Below are 19,076 nucleotides of genomic sequence, written 5' to 3' on the forward strand. Positions count from 1 at the left end.
CCATGTCACTAACCAAGTAACTGTCAGTAGCCAAGTCACTGTTAATCACATGTCACTAACTAAGTAACTGACCATGTCACTAACTAAGTAACTGACCATGTCACATTACATGTCACTGACCATGTCACTAACCAAGTAACTGTCAATAGCCAAGTCACTGTTAATCACATGTCACTAATTAAGTAACTGACCATGTCACTAACCAAGTAACTGTCAGTAGCCAAGTCACTGTTAATCACATGTCACTAACTAAGTAACTGACCATGTCACTGACCATGTCACTAACCAAGTAACTGGCAGTAGCCAAGTCATTGTTAATCACATGTCATTAACTAAGTAACTGACCATGTCACATTACATGTCACTAACCAAGTAATTGTCAGTAGCCAAGTCACTGTTAATCACATGTCACTAACCAAGTAACTGACCATGTCACATTACATGTCACTGACCATGTCATTAACCAAGTAACTGTTAGTAGCCAAGTCACAAGTTAATAGTAAAGTCACTATTAATCATATGTCACTAAGTAACTGACCATGTCACATTGCATGTCACCGACCATATCTCATAAACTAAAGGTATGCCCTTCTTTTCTTTTCTTACAAAATTTTGATATTGCAAAGATTACTTTGTCATTCTAGTAAATGACGGAGTTATGAAAACTAATGCATTGTAATTCAAATATATGATGCCTATTTATTGATAAGAACCTTGGTGGAACTTTTTAAATATATAACTAATTCTAAGAAGATGACAAAAGAAAATCAGTAGCATTTGCAAATTGCAAGATCCCCCTCACGAGCGTCTTACTCCATTAGATTCATCCCTTAAGGTCACAATTTCTGGCTGAAAGCCAGACCTGAATGGTATAACTTGAACTGCTTGTAGATGTTTACATTCCCACCCTCCGGTTTGTATATTGTCATCTTAAACCTCTCTCTTTTCAGAATTTTTCTAGCATTAGCAGCTGCATCAAACATACAAAAACCAAAACAAAGTATAAATAACTTGGCAACCCAACAACACAAAATTATTAATATGTTGCAGCAGCTGCATCAAGACCATACCCGTCGTCGTCCTCGTCGTCACCACCGCCTCATCGACTGCGGCTACCTAATCAAAAGTATGGATGAGTAACTATACATTTAAGATCACCCAAAATTGACTATAAATCTACATAAGCACTAAAGCTCTAAACCCAACCTTTAACCATCTATTCAACTAGCAAACTAATGATAAGAAAATAAGAGCAATATGGTGTCACAGTCTAAGAAAAACACTGTTTTTATAGAATATCAAGTTAATAACCAAGCAAGGAATGATGACATCAATAAGACTCGGTACCACTGGGAATCAATTCATTATATTTGTATTCCAACCAATTCTAGCCAGTGCAAGAAAACAATATCAACCGGAAAACTAAACAATTAATCGGTTCAACTGGACACTACTTTGACAGTAAAGAATCCTTATACAACTAGAGAAATAACACAACAAGTACAGAATCCCTTGTTCCAGAATCCATATTAATATCTAGTTACAAACTTCACGGACAACAAAACATAGTAAGATTACCATCATTTCTATTCCCATACAGCATTTCAAGCTATTTTGCTAGAACTTAATTCCTCAGGACAAAACCAAACCAACGGCCTGGAGGCTATTTAATATTCTAGTAATCAACTTCAGATTGCAGGCTCAGTCCCTCAAGGTCACATGACAAAACTGGGACCAACTGATATTTAATACCAGATACAAATCTAATTATTGAAACTTTTAAGAAGTATATGATAGAACTTCAACAAACCGCTCACATGACAACAAATAGAAAAATTCAAACAAAATCAGCCAAAAGATTCAATAAAATGGAACAAGAATGCAGTCATTGATCAGAGATCTTACTTGCCCCTGGAGAATGGAAGTTAGCTTCAAATTTTGCCTCAGCAATTGTAACTCAGTTCTTTTGGCTCTAACAGATTCCCGGAGTTTTGAAGTTGTTTCTCACGCATTGTATTCTCTGATGAAAAGCAGGAATTCCAGTAGGACAACAAAAATTTCAGTTAAACGATTTGATTTATTGAAACAGAAAAATCCAACACTTATAACATAGTATATCTTGTAAACATTCAAATAATTTAACACAAACCCCAGAGTTTAAAGGGGTAGTGAGTATCCACAATATTTTAGAATCCTTTCCAACCAAAAATTTTACTGACTAGCATCCACTCATAAGTCATAACTATTTCAATTTTCACATGGACGAGGGCGCTAGTATGATAAAAGAAACACAGCAAGAGCCTAATATTCTCCCATAGAAATACGCAAAAATACAATGCTCTATCCCACCCAACAAGCAGAGAGTCAAACCTGAATCATCGTGTAAACGACCTATCAATATTCAATTATTTTCATGTAAACAAGCTATCAAGCTAACCCACCCTACAGGTGCTCATATCTTATATCTGCAGCCAGATGCATTCATTAAATCAGAGCCTTTAGGAGGAAGCAGAAAATGAAAATTTTGCCTAGTGACATATATCAAACGCTTCTTTATGCAAGAATATGCTTCACATGATAACCTATCATTTAATGACATAGAAAGAAGAAACCAGAATGACCTTAAATTCCATCAGTATTAAAGCATATATCTTCAATATACAAGTTTTCACAAACCACACAACACTAACCTAGTTTTCGTTACAGATCTCTATCTACTAGTCCAACTTTGATCATTTCAGAAATTACTGACAATACTGTTATAACAAAAGTGAAAGGGGTGCCATACCAATAAGTTACCAAAAACCTGAATTGCAGCAAAACGAATTGCATAGATAATCATGTATAAGAAGCAGAAAAGCATTCAAATATTTCCATATAAATCAAGGCTCAGAGAAACAAGAAAAATATAACAATACAAACTTATGCCATCCAATGTAAGCAAAACACAATTATTGTATATTCAAGACAATGGGGATTAAGTCCAGGAGCCATACCTCTGCATTCGACCTCTGTGCAGCTAGTGCAGCATTAGCTCAATCTCCCATCAAGATCATTCCCCAGTGAAATTTGCAATGCCCTAACCACATTGGAGCCAGATCCATTCAATTTCTTCATCTCCACCGTACAATCCAAGTTCCTAGTCATACAAGTGTCCGGCCTCAACCTCGGCGGCCACCGGTACTGCTCCATCAGTCTGGAATTCTCGCTCTGATCCGGCCTCGCCTACGTCGAAGCCTTCCTTCGCTCCGGCGTCCCTTTCCTCGCAATCGGAGACGGTGGTCGCTTCGCTTTACTCACCTGGAGCGCGTACGACTCGCCATGAAACGAAACCGATAAACTCCTCGTCGAAGTGACCAACAGCTTCTGAGCCGCCGACATTTCACCGCCGCCTGCAGCTCCATTCCCGGCCCTCAAATCTAAAGAATTAGGTCGAGGAGTGACCGTTCTCCTCCTCTCCACCTTCTTTATAGCCAATCTCTGCAACTTGGGAACCTCTTCAAGCAATCGAGCCTTGATGTTCTGAGAAGGCTGGCTTGAGAATCCTATTGGAATTGGAAATTTTTTTCTCCTTCCCTTTGTCTCTCTCCGAAATAGCCAAGAACAAGAACAAGAGAGAGAAAATTTGAGCTTTAGCATTTTTGACTTAAGGGCAGAATGGGAATTAGAAAAACTAAAAACTAACCTTTTTTAACATCACCTAATTATTAATAAGGACTAAATTAATATTACTACCAATTCATAATGGATATATTTATCAAGTGGGAAAGTAGGTGATATTTTTATCATTTCACACTCTAATGTGACTTTTTCCATCATTTCCCTTATATTTAATAAGAATTAAAAATATGATTAAGATCATGTGACATAAAAATGTATGATATATATGTTGAACGCATATTGGTGAGGAAAACAAAATAAATCCTCTTATGATTTATGACTTAAATTTAAGTCAATCCACTATATTGGCAAAAAAAAAAAAAAAAAAAAAAAAAATTCTAGCAGCTAAAAAAAAACTAAAAATATTTAAATAATTAATCATGTGGTACAAAAAATACAGAAAAACAATTTTTTTTTTAGATTAGAATAAAACAAATGATTTCTTCATTTTATATTTGCACAGCTAAAATAGAAAACAAAATAAAAAAAAACAAACAGAATAGTTCATGGCATTTTCTTATTGATTAGACATTAATTTTTGAAACTCAAGTTTGATTAAGAAATGTTTATTTAGTTAAGATTTATAGAGTGATTAAATCATTGAAATGATTAAATTTTTTATTTTAAAGATAATAATTTGTTTGCAAATTATATGAGTGAGGTTATTTGAGGAAGTTTAGTGAGGTTAAGTGAGTAAATTTAGTATTTGAAAATTTGATAAGAGATGTAAAAAATTTGACCTCAAATGAGTAAATTTGGAGGTTTCAATAGAAAAACTCTATTTAGAATAACCAACATTATGGAGATCACAAATTCTTATCTCACTGAATTATGAGATGGACAGGGTGGAGATAAGAATTGTCGTTTCAACTCAAAAAAAATACAGCCATATCGCGTCCCAGTTACAGTACATTAAGAACCGTACGGGAAAAAAATTAAAGAGAAAAGTTGTTAGCATTCACTACGACGTAACTCGTGTCAAAAATCGGGTGACTTATATCTGGCACTAATCCGACCCGCTTACCAATTGGATTCCCACATGGACTCAAGTCTTGGGCTTTAAACCCAAGCCCGACCCATAACGACGTCATTAGCTGGTAACAATCAAAAGGGCGGGGCACGGCGCCAAGTTCCCAAACCGTCGTCACTGGTAGCTCTGAACGATGGAGGAGGCAAAAGCGGCGGCGTACTACGAAGACCTAACCCGGCGCGGCGAAGGCGCCGCCCGGTTCAAACAAGGCTTGGGCTTCTCTACGGCCAAGTCCGATTCCGAAAATGCCCCTGCGCGCGGTTCGGCGGTGGCGTATACTTCCTCGTCTTCCTTCATGAGCAAATTCGTCAAGGCCTCCAGCCCTAGCAAGACGACGGAGGTCGAAAAGCAAGCGCAGATCCAGTCGATTCAGAACAAGCTGAAGAGGAAGAAGCCGGAGGAGCTGGCCGGAGAGGAAGAGAAGCGGCGGCCTAGGGTTTCGGAGAGGGATAAGCGGAGTAGAAGCAGAGAGAGGGAGTCGAGGCGTAGGAGTAGGAGCAGAGAGAGGTATAGAGATAGGGAGAGAGATAGAGAGAGAAGGAGGAGGAGGAGGAGCAGGTCTGGGAGTGAATCGGACGGAGATAGGAGACGAAGGAGTCGGAGAAAGGAACGGCGGAGGAGCCGGAGCTGGAGCTCGTCGCCGCCTAGGGAGAGGGGTTTGGATAAGAGCAGAGGTAAATTGGAGAAGGAGAGGAGTGGCGGTGGTGCTGACTATTACAAATTGATTCAAGGCTATGACAAAATGGTATGACTCTGTTTCGTATCGAATTACTTTGTTTGAAGTTTTAGGAGTGCAATGAATTTGAAGCTTATTTTTTGGTTGAAATGATCATACATTGTATGTGTTTATCAGAATAGTTTTAGCTTTGAGAATTTAAGAGTGATGCAAGATTTACTTTGTGTTATGAAAAGTCTGCAGCGGAGAGAGTAAAAGCGAAAATGAAACTCCAACTTGCCGAAACGGGTGAGTTTCCGCCGGTGTTTGTGGGATATGTTAATCTGTAATGTTTGGGTTTACTTGGAGCTGTGCATTATAATTACCATATTGTGTTAAATGCAGCTGAGAAGGACACAACCAAAGGCATGGATGGTTGGGAAAGATTTGAATTCGATAAAGATGCACCACTAGACGATGAGGAGGTTGAAGGTAATCAATATAACCATGCTGTGTTGTTTACTAGAAAGTAAAGATTTTGGATTTCTTTTCTGGCAATTTTGTAAGTTGTAAATTAAGAGTCAGGACATTTAAATTTTCTTTGGTGGTTTTGCGTAACTGTTCTAATTCCCATCAGCAGAGAACAAGATAAACAACATACAGTAATATCAATGCTTATCTTCTTGTCTCTCTTCTTATTTTCTATGTTCTGCACAAGTTTCAAAGCTCTCAAACATGAGTAAATGTATAAACTATCCGCAGCCCTTTGATGAAGATTATATTACATATTCTCATAAATCACATTTTGGGTGCTGATCCTTTGGTAACTGAGGTCAAGGTTTTGTAAACATAGTGGTTTTAGTAACTACTGTGAAGTTTTGTGTAAATTACTCAAAACAAGACCACCATTAACAGAAAGCATGACCTTTGTACCAAAGTCCTGAGTCCTGACCTTGTTATCAGAAAAGATGATCAGACAATAAAGCTAGATTGTGTAGTAGAATGATTACAGCCTGGCGATATCTCTTAAAAATTGTGATGATTGTTTCAAGCTTGCAATCCCGCTGGTTGGTAACCTCAGAATATGATATAGATGTGTTGCATATTAGTTATCCAGGATTAGAATTATAATTTACCGGCCACTTCGCAGAGTATTGTCAATCGATTATCAATATATCATTGGTTGGATCAGAAAGAAATGTATCATTACGTTGCTCATCCTTTATAGCAATGTTAGTGATTGTAAATCGTCACCTTCTTTGTAGTTGCTGAAGACGATGCAGCGCTCGTCAATCACATAGGCAAAAGCTTTCGGTTTTCAGCATTTGAGGTACATTTCTCATGTCTGTTGCTATCATACTTAAAGTTCCAGTTTAATGTCCAATTCTTCCTTCTTGATTCTAAAAAATTTGGTTTGTTTATGATGTTACTCAATCAATGTGAAGACAAAAAGGGAGGAGCGGATCAAAGCTGCTCATGATGAGGCAATGTTTGGTGCATCAGATAATCAACCATCCATTATGATAGACAGTGACGTTGAGGCAGAGAATGATAATAAGGACTGCAAAGAAAGTGAGCCTCCAAGCCTTTTGAGTGAGAAGGTAAGTTAGTTATCGATTGCTGCTAAGCCAAAAAAAGATGGATTTATGGTATTAAGGGATATAATGGGTATGTGGAGAGGATTCGAATTAACTGTTACCCTGGTTTTGTAGGTACTTGCCAAAAAACAAGGTTCGTGGCGTGATCGTATACGCCACAACAATTGACACGGATCAATGGCGTGGAAGAGGTCATTGATGACCTGATTCTGAATCACTAACGAGCCAATGGTTAGGATCAGAAACTGTAGCCAAGGGAGTGTTGTGAATTTGTGCATGCAACATTCAGTTTTCATATGAACTTTCATAGTGGAGGCATCACAGTGGAGAGGAGCTGCATTGAAATTAACAAGGAAGAAGCTTCTATCTCCCACGAACAGCACAGGCCCAACAGTTTCAATTATGCCATATAATTAGTGATTGTTACGCTCAAAGCAGCCTACTTACAGAATCCAAAAGTGTAGGCACTTGGGTAGAAAATTTGTGTTTCTCATGGCATCATCTGGCTGGCTTTTTCCGGTGTGAGATGAAATGCCAATAGCAGTGGTCTTGGTAGTCTTTAAGAATTAGGCTTTCTGTACTATATTTGTACATGGACTACGCGGCTCTGCACATCATAGAGTTCTCTATGAGGTCCCTGGAAACCCATGTATCCTCTAATTCCAATGTGCTAGCTAGGGAGGTACTAGTTTAATTTAGTCTGTTATTGTTGAATTTTATGTATCCCCTAATTCCATTATGGTGTTGTAGGATTTTCTTCGACGGTTTCTAGAATAACTATTTGATGACTAAATTATGTGTCATATAATTTTATGTGCTATAGACTCCACAATTTTAGATGGAAAATTATGGTCTAGATAAATTTTTTTTTTTTGAGAAAGTTATGAAGTTGGTTCACAGTGTTAAAAAAGAAAATGAGATATTTTGGTGTGCTTAACCTTGTTTGATGAGGCACTGTTAGCCTCATTTCGGTAAAGGCCAGTAAACCATATTAACTAGGGAGCCTAACATGCTTGAAGTTCAATTCATGATGAACCAATTTTCTAAATCACAACCTAGTCCCACCGTGATCGCCAAAATGTGAGGGTCCTTTTTGAATTAAACAGCGACTAGACCAAAGTCAACCCAATAATTCGATTAATGGGAGGACTTTGTGTGTGATTTAGAAAATGAACAAATTAAGCTTGACAGCATGAAGCGTGGTGTGGGAGCTAGAAATACATTGCGGTGAGAGATTGGAGGGTTTTTGGATATGGAGTTCTTGGAAAAATGAATTTGAAGAAGGTTTTGGGAGAAAATGGCTAAGAGCTGGGTTTATGCTTGAAGGCTTGATTGCTGTAGGCGTTTCTAAGTTTTGTGGGTTTTGCTCGATGCTTATTCCAATTCCAAGTCTCTTTTTATAGGCCTGATTGGAGATTGTTATGGTGATCAAAACACTTGGTTTTCTAGGTAAAACATTTATTCTTCAACTCATACATGATTTCTGCCCTAAAATATGGGAAAGAAGTGTTTGCTTGAAAGATGAGGTTTTGGGAGAAAATGAAAGTTGCTGCAGTAGTCGATAATCGTTGTAGTAGAGGTAACAGCAGTGACACAAAACCTGTAACGAGGTGGACGAGGAAACTTGAGATTTGGAAGCTCTTTGTTTAACGAAGAAGAGAATGTCCCTTATCTGGTTGCAAGCTAGGTTTCCCCCTTACTAACTAACAGAAGGAATTAGTATTTCTTGAGGATTTTAGTTTGATTTGTGTGTATTCAATTGCTACGGGTAAGAAAGTGAGATTAGAATGAAGGAAGAAAGTTGGACTTTCTGTTTTGGGCTTTTGGGTTTTAAAGGAAAAATTTGCGCAAATTTCATATTCACCATTTCGTTATTGATTTAAGTCATCGGGATTGGATTTCGGGCTCAAGACTGAAATCACCAACGACGCTAAATCAATAAACGAGCATTATGTATAAGTTACGAAATTCACATCATACCCACTTCTGTAAGCCCCAATAATGTAGTTATGGCTTGGGTCCACACGCTTGGCATGATGGTTTGAAAAGATATGTAACCTTTTGTTTTTCCGAATGTGGTTTGCAAGTGTATTTTTTTTTTTTTTTGACTTTGTCAAGGGGAACCCAAAGGCTTCCTAGGCCCAAGATAAACCCCTTCGGCGCATGTGAAATGCTCCAACTGTGCATTGCAGCACAGTGCCTGGCCACTTTGACAGCTTCGGGATTCGAACCTAGGTTGGGGAGCACACCCAACTAGGCAAGAACCACTAGGCCACTTGCAGTGGTTAGTGTATTTCTTTATTGGACTTGAAATGGGCATAGTGCATGCTTTGTGCCTTTTTAGGTATCAATACTTGTATAAATATTAATTAAGAAGATTTTTTATTTTTGAGAAATAATTAAGAAGATTGAGATGGCTACTAAATACTATATGCATGTCTATATCCATTGGCCATTTTCTCCATAGTTTCTCATTTTATGACTTTTATCAAGCATGAATGATCTAGATGATTCATAATAGAATCACCAAAACGTCTCAACCTCATCATATACAGTCATTTACATACAAATATATATGAATAGAAACTCTCAAGATCATATACATATAACATGTATATGGTGAACAAGCAAACTTTACATTTATTGGTACATATAAAATACCAAATAAGAAGCCTTACATATATGTAAACAGCGGCAGTATTATTCTGCATGTGACGTCACACCGTAACCAGTGAACCCTATTAGATGGGACTTATTTAACTACATAGGTAACATAGCTACCTTATGATCCAGAAGCTAGAAAGCTAGCCAAGCACGGAAGAGACATTTACTTGGGAAATTCAAATATGGAATCTTCAAGTACGTACTTGCTGCATGGACCAATATTTTATTTTATAGTTTAATTTATTATGGCGGAGATTTGATCGAACCATTCATTCATTAGTTATGAATGGGAGACTTCTTTCTAGCTGGGGTGTAATCCACGACCAGTAAGTCGTCATCTGTGCCTTCTGTACCACTCAGATTCTCTTGTTCGTGCATTGTTTCAAATGCGTGGCTGCTTCTGCTGCCGCTGATATCACTGCTCTCGACTGGTTCTGCATCTTGAAGCTTCACGACGCCATCGACCCTTCTGCTGCTGCTGCTGATATCTCGTGCTGTATGTGTCATGCACGCAAGTACAACAAAGTAACCGACCAGAAGAGAAAAATCATCAGTTATTTTTGTTCTATATCAAAATCGATCATATATATACACGCACTGTCATACATGTTTAAACTATTAATTGATTTACCATGAGCTACGAGTAATAGTGCCGAGACGAGGAAGAGTAGCGTAAATGCGAGCTGAAGAGAGATGTTATTACGCTTGTTCACCGTTAAGAAAGACATCGTGTAATTGCAAGAAAAGTAGTTACTTCACCAAGTAACTGGAAATTCTACAAGTTTCTCTCCACACAGTTTGGGAGACTTGAGTTTCCACTTTCCAATTCCTTACATAGACACACAAAGTGATGATGCGATGTTCGTGCATAAATAATCAAATATATATAGATGCATGGATATCGCAGTTAGCTATACCTAGCTAGCTTTGTACTTTGTAGCGAGATCAAACTGTTCGTGGCATATATGTGAATGATATTGGGACATGTGGGGACGAGTGTGTTTTTGGAGTTGGTTCACGTAGGCTGTAGGCATAAGCAAAGCCAGAAAACTGATGTATTTATGTTCTAGGGCCTAGGCGGCCGCCTAGGCGCATCAAAGCCGTTCGGATTTTGGCCTAATCGATCTGTCTGGGTACGTTTTTAGTTTCTGGGTTTTCAATCGATCTCTCTCTCATGAACATCTCCATTAGTTTCTGGGTTTTCAGTCTTTTCAGTCGAATAGCGTCGAACTCTTGGTTGCTCTCTACCTCAAGCAGCAAAGCAGAAACTGATCTTGGTTACTTTCTGGGTTCGATTTCTGATTCTTCAAGCTTAAAGCCCCTTTCTGAACATCTCCATTAGTTGATCGAGCTGTTTTGGACTTTGGTTACTGATTGAAATTGGATTGTATTGTATCTGTTTTGAAATTTGGCATCTGTTTTGCCAGTTTTGGATGGGAATTGAATTGCATCTGTTTTAGTAATTTGGATGGGAATTGAAATTGTATCTGATATACAATTGTGGACAAATGCACACTGAAAACTAATTGTATCTGATATCGACATATGGTAGGAAATTGCATCTGTTTTGGTATGCTCTGTTATGACTTGTAACTTATGCTCAGTTTTGGTTACTGGTTAGTCAATGATATCGCTCAGTTTTGTTATTTGTTAATTGTTAGTCAATGAATCAAAGATATTGCATCTGTTTTGGTAATTTGGTTAGTTAATTGGTGAGTTATAAACTTATATATAGAAATGGTTGTTGAATGTTCTTTTTTAGAAATGGTGCAAATGGTTGTGTTTTTGAGTGCATCAGATAATCAGCCATCCATTATGTTAGACAGTGAGGTTGAGGCAGAGAATGGTAATAAGGACTGCAAAGAAAGTGAGCCTCCAAGCCTCTTGAGTGAGAAGGTAAGTTAGTTATCGGTTGCTGCTAAGCCAAAAAAAAAGACGGATTTATGGTATTAAGGGATATAATGGGTATGTGGAGAGGATTCGAATCAACTGTTACCCTGGTTTTGTAGGTACTTGCCAAAAAGACAAGGTTCATGGCGTGATCGCATACGCCACAACAATTGACACGGATGGATGGCGTGGAAAAGGTCATTGAGGACCTGATTCTGAATCACTAACGAGCCGATGGTTGGGGTCAGAAACTGTGGCCAAGGGAGTGTCGTGAATCCGTGCATGCTACGTTCAGTTTTCATATGAACTTTCATGGTGGAGGCATCACCGTGGAGAGGAGATGCATTGAAATTAAAAGGAAAAAGCTTCTATCTCCCACGAAACTGCACAGGCCCGGCTTCAGTTATGCCATATTATTAGTGTTTCGCTCAAAAGCAGCATACCAGCTAATTTGTGTTTCTCATTGCATCATCTGGCTGGCTTTTGTGGTGTGAGATGAAATGCCCATAGCAGTGGTCTTGGTAGTCTTTAGAGTTAGACTTCCTGTATTATATTTGTAAACCGACTACTTGGCTCTGCACATCATAGAGTTGTCTGACAGGTCCCTGAAAACCTGATTTGTGTATCCTGTAATTCCAATATGCTAGCTAGGGAGGTACTAGTTTAATTTAGTCTGTTATTGTCGAATTTTATGTATCCTTTAATTCCAATATGGTTCTGTAGGATTTTCTCTGACGGATTATGATCAGAGAGTGAACATGTAAATCAAAAAACGAGATATCCTCTGTTGGATTCTGGAAAAATTATTTGATCTCTTTTGCTACATGAATTTTATCGAATAGGAGAAACATCTTAATGAACATATTACCTATGTCAGGAAGTATATATACACCTACATTTCTATTACTGAAACATCTTAGTTTTCCGTGGACATTTTTTCTGTTCAGATTCTCAGAAAATTAACGGCATCGGCTTACTCGAAGGCGTTGGGCATTTGACCAGTTTTGAGATCTCAACGCAGCCCGTTTAGCATATCAAGGCCATATCATGAAGCTTTGCCTAGTTAGGCTGGGAAAGGTTTTATTTTCAAAATATATGTGGAAAAGGATTTGCGCAAGGAAGTATATCCTCAAAGTAGTTCTGTCGTTCTGATATATTCCTAGTTAGGCCGGAAAAGGTTTTGCGCAAAAGATTTGATGTGCATTTATCATTGCAACTTTTAAGCGCTCAATTTTCACTTTTTAGTAATGGCAAACTTGACCCAACTCGAACTGACTACTAATGGGGTTAATCTGTATGCAAGTTACTCTGTATGGATGATGATCTACTGGTAGATTTTGATTAGTTTGTTTACTAAGAAGACTAGGGAAAATACACAAGAGTTCGAAGTTTTGCTCCATGTATTCCTGTGTTTACTATAGTAGATTTGCAGGATAGAGCCTTCGTCACTCTCTCGAATTGTTCAAAAACTTGTAACATCTATGTTCAGCTACAATTGAGGGGGTGGTGTGTTTTTGGCTTGTGGTGTGTTTAAATGAATTACGATTCAAGACAAATCTAAATGGAATGAAAGAGGTTTGTACGCAGCTTTCCTAAAAATTATTGGAAAGTCTACTAGGATTCTAGGAATGAGCAAATCCTCTTAGCATTGTATGCTGAACAGGACTGCTATGGAGTTTTAGAATAGAGAGCTGTCAGGTGATAGAGATAAGAACTTGGTATAAAAATCACTCTAATTCTGCAAGTTCGTCTGTTATTTTTTATTTTTGTCATGTTCCAATTAACGACACTAAAAAATATCAAAATTTCTATATTTTATGATTTTGTTGGTTTTCTAAATTTGAAAAATTGTAGAAAATAAAAAGGTCGAGACTTTTGAGTTTTGTCAATTCTAAAATGACATGATTTAGAGGTGATAAGATTTTGGTGAGACAGTCCACAGTTTTAGGTGTAAAATTATGATCCCAAATTAACTTTTTTTTATTTTTTATGAGAAAGTTAATTATGAGATTGGTTCACACTTCACGCATATGACATATTTGGTGTGCTTAACTTTGTTTAAAGATACATTGTTAGCCTCGTTTAGATTAGCATGGACATGAACAATGATAACCTCATATCTCTCGCTTACTCAACACAACATAACCTTTATCAACCTTTCTATAATCGAAAAAAGAAAAAAAGAAAAAGAAAAAAAAAAGTGTGTTCTTAACTTTCGATTAACAACTAACAGTGGCTTCTGTCACACCGGCGGTGACTCGGAACGGCGCCCATAGTATTTCATTTCCCACATGACCTCGAGAAGCTTAAACAAGTGACGTGTCTCATACCGATTCGCTAACTCGTCAGCCAATCAAACGCAACCATTCCAATAAAAAAACCTGAAAAAATTACGGGGATAAAACCGGTGGCTCAGCTCCGTCTCTTTCCGCATTTCCCAAAACCTCTCTCTCTCTCCAATTTTCTCCCTTCATTTTCAATCAATGGCTTCCCGGTGGTTAAGGCCTGAGGTACGCCGTCAGATCTACCCCTCCGAATTTTGATTTGATCTTGCTATTTTTGTTCCGGGATCGGACTATTTCCACGGCTTTGATTTTGTCTCTGTGTGTGCTAATACGGCGTCGTTTTGCTATGTGTAGGTTTACCCGCTGTTCGTGGCCGTCGGAGCTGCCGTCGGGATCTGCGGGTTCAGTATGGTCCGCCATATCTGCATCAACCCTGAAGTCAGGTCTCTCTCTCTCTCCTTAATGTATACTTATACGTATAATTGTACATTTATACGTATATGGAAATTTGGTGTTCAAAGTTGATTGCTTTAATTTGGATTGCTGTAATGTGTTTGATGCTAGTTTGGTTTCCTTTTTTTGTGCGGAGGATTGGATTGATGACTTTCAGTGCAGATAAAACTGATAGTGGGGAAATGCACGATTAACACTAGTACAAGAAAAACTCCATTTTTTGTTATTTTTTGTTGTCAAAATTTGTGGGTTTATTTTGATGTTAACCCGGTTAGCTTAAGCGCAAATCCGGTGCTCCGAGATTAGTGATTAGAAAGGCTGAGTAGATAATTGAGGCCAAAATAATGAGGGGTTTTGACTTTTCCTGTTGTTGGTGGAGAATTAGATTTACACCAAGGTGTATGTGTAGCATTGATTGGAATCAAAATCAGTTTTGTTCACTTGAGCTAATGCATGCGGTAAATAAAAATAATGAAAAGTTAAAAATCCAGTTTAGCTGAATAGAATTTACTAGCAACCAAAAGTCATTCGAAAAATCAACTAATGAACATGTGTGGTGTTCGAAGTGTCTATATTTGATGAATATGAAGCCATATATTTATGACTTTATGATATCCTATTGGGGGAATTGGGAGGTTGTGAGACTAAAAAGAGGACTTTTGAGTATCAAATTATGAACTTGATGGTGTAAAAACAGCTGAATAGGATCCTCTCTTTGTAGCTATCATGGATGTTGTAATGACTTGTAGTAATACTGCTCCTTCTGTATTACTGGATCAGAGTGAGCAAGGAGAACAGGGCTGCCGGAGTACTGGATAATTTCGCTGAGGGAGAAAAGTATCAGGAGCATATGTTGAGGAAATTTGTCCGCAACAAGTCCCCTGAAATCATGCCAGGCATCAACAGCTTCTTCGCAGACCCAGCTAAATGATCTGAATCATAATTAAAAGGGGGAAACATCAGAGATGGTGACTCTAAAATTGCTTTTGGCAATTGGAACTTTAGTGACTGTTAAATTTAACCCTGCTGCATGGGGTAAACAATGGAAATAAATTGAGTGGATGATGTTTTGTAACCTAAATTTGGATGAACGGTGGATGTTTCCTTCAGTGTGATTTCATATACTGTTTTCGGTTGCTGATGGATTTTAGATGGAAACATTGTTCTTTTGCCATGGTTCTGACCTGTTATGATAAAATCAAGAGAGAACTTGGTACTACTACCCTTTACTTGCCCTGTGTAAATGAATTATAATGTCACCAGTATGCAATTGTTCTTAAGCAACAGTGAATATTGATCAGGAGTTCATGACTGATATATGCACCACACAGAATGTAAGCAAAGAATGATCAAAATAATTGTTAAATGATTACAATTCAGTCAAGCTTGTGAAAACAGCACAATGCGTGAAAACCAAAACAGGGAATAGGGAATGCTTTTCAAACTAAAGTTGTTGGAAGACTAGACAAGACTAGAAGCTAGGAGTTGGATTGAACTTTCTGCAGCAATCAGACCCGTAAACCTTCTGCATAACAGTTACTAAATTATACATGAGAATAGACTAAAATGTTTTGCAGCAATGAGAAGTCCAAGCTATGCTCAATTGTAACTCCCATCACTCATGAAGACGATCCATGTAATATGCTCTGACGAGAAATCAAGGAGGAAAGCGCTCAATATCCATAGAAGGAGCACCAGTTTGTTCCATTCTAATTCCTCTAAGTAAACTTTTCGCTCTTTCCTTTTCCTGCAGTGATGGACAAAGAAATAACAATTACTTACAACTGATTCATAATTTTGAAAGTTATATTGGGATTAAAATATACTTGGGTTAAGCATATAAGAGAAAGATAATTGTAACTCACCGGGCCGGTATAATCCATAAGACGGGTACAGTAGACCTCTGCTTCTTCAAACTTTTTCTGCTCTCTGAAGTATTTAGCAAGAAAGAAGAGAGTTTCAACCATATTTGGTCCTTCCCTCTCTTCATCTTCCATCCTCTCCAGATCCTTCTTGTGGTAATAAACTGCCTCTTCGGTACGTCCAAGATCAGCATTTAACTTAGCTAGCTGGTTCAGGGCAATCGATTCCCTGTCATTACAATTTGCTGCCCTTTTGTAACACTTCATTGCTTCATCAATCATATTTAGCTGATCAGTTTGATAACAATGAGCCATGGCAATCCATAACCGAGAATCATTTGGCTGGAAAAATACCGATTTCCGGAAGTAATGAAGAGCATAAAAGGGCATACCCATCATCTCATAAGCTTGTCCTAATCCATACCAAGCACGATAATCACTCGGATTTATATCTATAGCATGCCGATAAGCGTCAACAGCAGCTGGTGTGTTTTTCATCTCAATAAATTCATGACCCATAAGGGTCCAAGCAGATAAATAATTTCTATCCAGTTTGAGTGCCCTCCTAAAGTACAGAACTGCTTTCTCATGCAGCCCTTTTAAGCTGTAATAATTCCCAATAATGCAACAAGATTCAGGTCTGTATTTATCGGTCATAAATACTCTATGGGCAAGGTAACTCAGTGCAGATGAACATTCCTTTGCATACAGCACATTGGAATACATATCCATGTCCTCCACTCGATAAGGGTCATTCCTGAGAAGATCTTCAAAAATTCCTTCAACTAGATCAAATTCCCTCAAACTGTACTGGACTTTTGCAATCTGAGCCTGAATGTAATTACTGAAACCAAAAATGCCATGTAGATAATCATACTTTGACAAGGATTCTTTGTGCATCCTTAGTTCTTGGTAAACATTGGCAAGAAAGAACTCCTTCATCCAATGATTATTGAGACCAAGGCTGTTCAAGATGTCAACTGTAGTGCACAAGGACTGCAGTTCTAACCAGGCATTCCAGTTCCAAGGGTAGCTATTAACAGACTCCACAAGAACTGTACGAGCAAGGTTCCCATTGCCTTTCTCTTTGAGCACAAGGCCATACAAGTACAGTCCAAAAGGATCAATCGTACAATTTTTGCGAAAAGTTGATAACTCCCTCTCAATAGAAACCAGTTCACGATTCACAATGTCGCTCTTTCCTAGTGGTCCCTCAAGTTCCATCAATTCTTCCTCTTTCCGCTTCTCTCCAGCCTTCATTAAGCAATTAAAAGAAACAAGTATACATAAGTATCAAAGTAGGTAGGGAAATAACCAAACTAGTAAAACCAAACCAAAAACCATCTATCAAACTATCATGAAACCAAACTGTAAAAGTCAACTCCGACTCCTAATTGCCCAATTGAAGCTGCTCTCACACCAAATCTCCTAATTTCTGGATCTACACCCTAATCATACCTCTATCAACTAACTCAGAACTTAATCACTACTATTTAAACTCATTGCATAACCCATCAAAATCCAGTCTTTAATGTAATAATTGAATTGAAACCAACTCATATAAATGGGATTAGTAAATGCACAATACATGTTAACACATAAAACCGAAACGAAAAAAAGACAAAAACTTTGATCTGAAGACAATGTAACTCACCAGGTAAAGAGCATAGCAGCGCAAAAAGACTGATTTTTTACCACCTTGATCACGAAGAGCATGAGCAGCTCTTCTATACTCTCTGCAATCAAAGTAAGACTTGGCCAGAAGGTAAAAATCGCCGTCCACAATCTCGTCCTCCTCCATAATCGGAGTCGACACATACGACACGCCGGCTATCGGCGTCGAGATGACGTCACTGGAGCGGAATCTCCGGCGAATGCTGGAGCTCCCGCGCTGGAATCTGGTGTTGGCCGGCGTGAACTTGGCCGGGTCGTGCTCGATGCCGACCAGTTGCTCTCCCGCCCTGCAAAATCGTTCAGAGCTAGGGTTTAGGGTTTTTGCACAAAAGTTCAGAAATTTGGGGATTTAGGGTTTGAAGGGTACCTACCATTTGGACGCGGCGTAGAGACAACGATCGGTTAGCTGGCGAATAGCGGCGCGGAGCTCGATGCGGTAGTTGTCTTTCAAGTTCATCGATTGGGGTTTCTCAGTGCGGCGGTTGGATTTGACATGCGGCGGCGGTTTTCTAACGCCGTGAGTGACGGAGCTGCTGCTACTGAGCGACCCCCCGCGCCCAGATAGAGATTTTCAAAAAACAGGAGAAATCGAAAATGGTGAGGTGGACTGGTCCTTTGGGTAGGTTTTTAAGTTTGTGAAATTGAGATTAAAGATTCAAACATTTTGCACATTTGCCCTCCGTTGTTTTACTATTTATACTTTTTTCCGTGAAACTCCTGAATTTTTAATTTTAATCCGATATGCCTTTTTTTTTTTTGAGTAAAGGGGTTTGGAACCCAGTCAGGCTGGGGGGCTCATCCCCACGCCCATATTATTATTATTTAAATTTTGCCGCATCGGGGGGGACGTAATACCTATACCCCGAGCATGCATAGTTGCGTTACAATTGTCTTCATAAAGGACATCCTGTAAAAAATCAGGAGCCTCCGCTAAAGAGAGATCCACAACACGATCAAAGCTAGCAAAATGTGCCAACCTATGGGCCACATTGTTTGCTTCACGAAAGATATGACGTATTCTAATAAAATCAAAAGCTTGCACATACTCTCTACAATCATCTAGAATACGACTTACCTCAGAATTGTCCTCCCCCTGATTGTTAAGAGCCTCAACAAGGGTGGAACAATCACTTTCAAACTCAACCTGTCTCCAACCCTGGCGAATAGCCATCAGCAAGCCCACTCTGCAGGCCTCTGCTTCACTATGGTAAGCTGAGCATAGATTAGAGATGGATCGGGACCATGCTCCCTTGAACCTGCCCTGCTCATCACGGACCACCACCCCAACACCACCAGCCTCATTAT

General features: G+C 38.7%; 3 protein-coding genes and 2 long non-coding RNA genes across 5 annotated transcripts; 3 read left to right on the forward strand and 2 right to left on the reverse strand.

Annotated features, from left to right (window-relative positions):
• Positions 1–798: 798 nt before the first annotated feature.
• Positions 799–3,585, reverse strand: LOC133746355 (uncharacterized). The gene is made up of 3 exons (XR_009864091.1): positions 2,997–3,585; positions 1,906–2,020; positions 799–1,116 (listed from the first exon to the last, which is right to left on the reverse strand). It is a non-coding gene; the product is annotated as an uncharacterized LOC133746355 (long non-coding RNA).
• Positions 3,586–4,744: 1,159 nt separating this feature from the next.
• Positions 4,745–7,805, forward strand: LOC133743243 (uncharacterized). Its single transcript, XM_062171106.1, has 6 exons — positions 4,745–5,435; positions 5,603–5,654; positions 5,751–5,837; positions 6,611–6,675; positions 6,791–6,946; positions 7,058–7,805. Exons 1-6 carry the CDS (start codon positions 4,824–4,826, stop codon positions 7,109–7,111), a joined length of 1,026 nt encoding a protein of 341 aa, XP_062027090.1. The 5' UTR covers positions 4,745–4,823; the 3' UTR covers positions 7,112–7,805.
• A 2,794-nt stretch (positions 7,806–10,599) lies between these two features.
• On the forward strand, positions 10,600–12,268 carry LOC133706737 (uncharacterized). Its single transcript, XR_009844702.1, has 3 exons — positions 10,600–10,740; positions 10,814–11,503; positions 11,617–12,268. It is a non-coding gene; the product is annotated as an uncharacterized LOC133706737 (long non-coding RNA).
• Positions 12,269–13,850: 1,582 nt separating this feature from the next.
• On the forward strand, positions 13,851–15,393 carry LOC133743109 (uncharacterized). The gene is made up of 3 exons (XM_062170895.1): positions 13,851–14,007; positions 14,137–14,225; positions 15,016–15,393. The coding sequence occupies exons 1-3, from the start codon at positions 13,981–13,983 to the stop codon at positions 15,164–15,166; spliced, it is 267 nt and encodes an 88-aa protein (XP_062026879.1). The 5' UTR covers positions 13,851–13,980; the 3' UTR covers positions 15,167–15,393.
• A 175-nt stretch (positions 15,394–15,568) lies between these two features.
• LOC133743108 (anaphase-promoting complex subunit 8) lies at positions 15,569–18,380 on the reverse strand. Its single transcript, XM_062170894.1, has 4 exons — positions 18,143–18,380; positions 17,752–18,058; positions 16,101–17,351; positions 15,569–15,982 (listed from the first exon to the last, which is right to left on the reverse strand). Exons 1-4 carry the CDS (start codon positions 18,226–18,228, stop codon positions 15,893–15,895), a joined length of 1,734 nt encoding a protein of 577 aa, XP_062026878.1. The 5' UTR covers positions 18,229–18,380; the 3' UTR covers positions 15,569–15,892.
• Between the last annotated feature and the right edge of the window lie 696 nt (positions 18,381–19,076).

This window comes from Rosa rugosa, chromosome 4, assembly GCF_958449725.1.
Source record: "Rosa rugosa chromosome 4, drRosRugo1.1, whole genome shotgun sequence".
Classification (NCBI taxonomy): Eukaryota; Viridiplantae; Streptophyta; class Magnoliopsida; order Rosales; family Rosaceae; genus Rosa; species Rosa rugosa.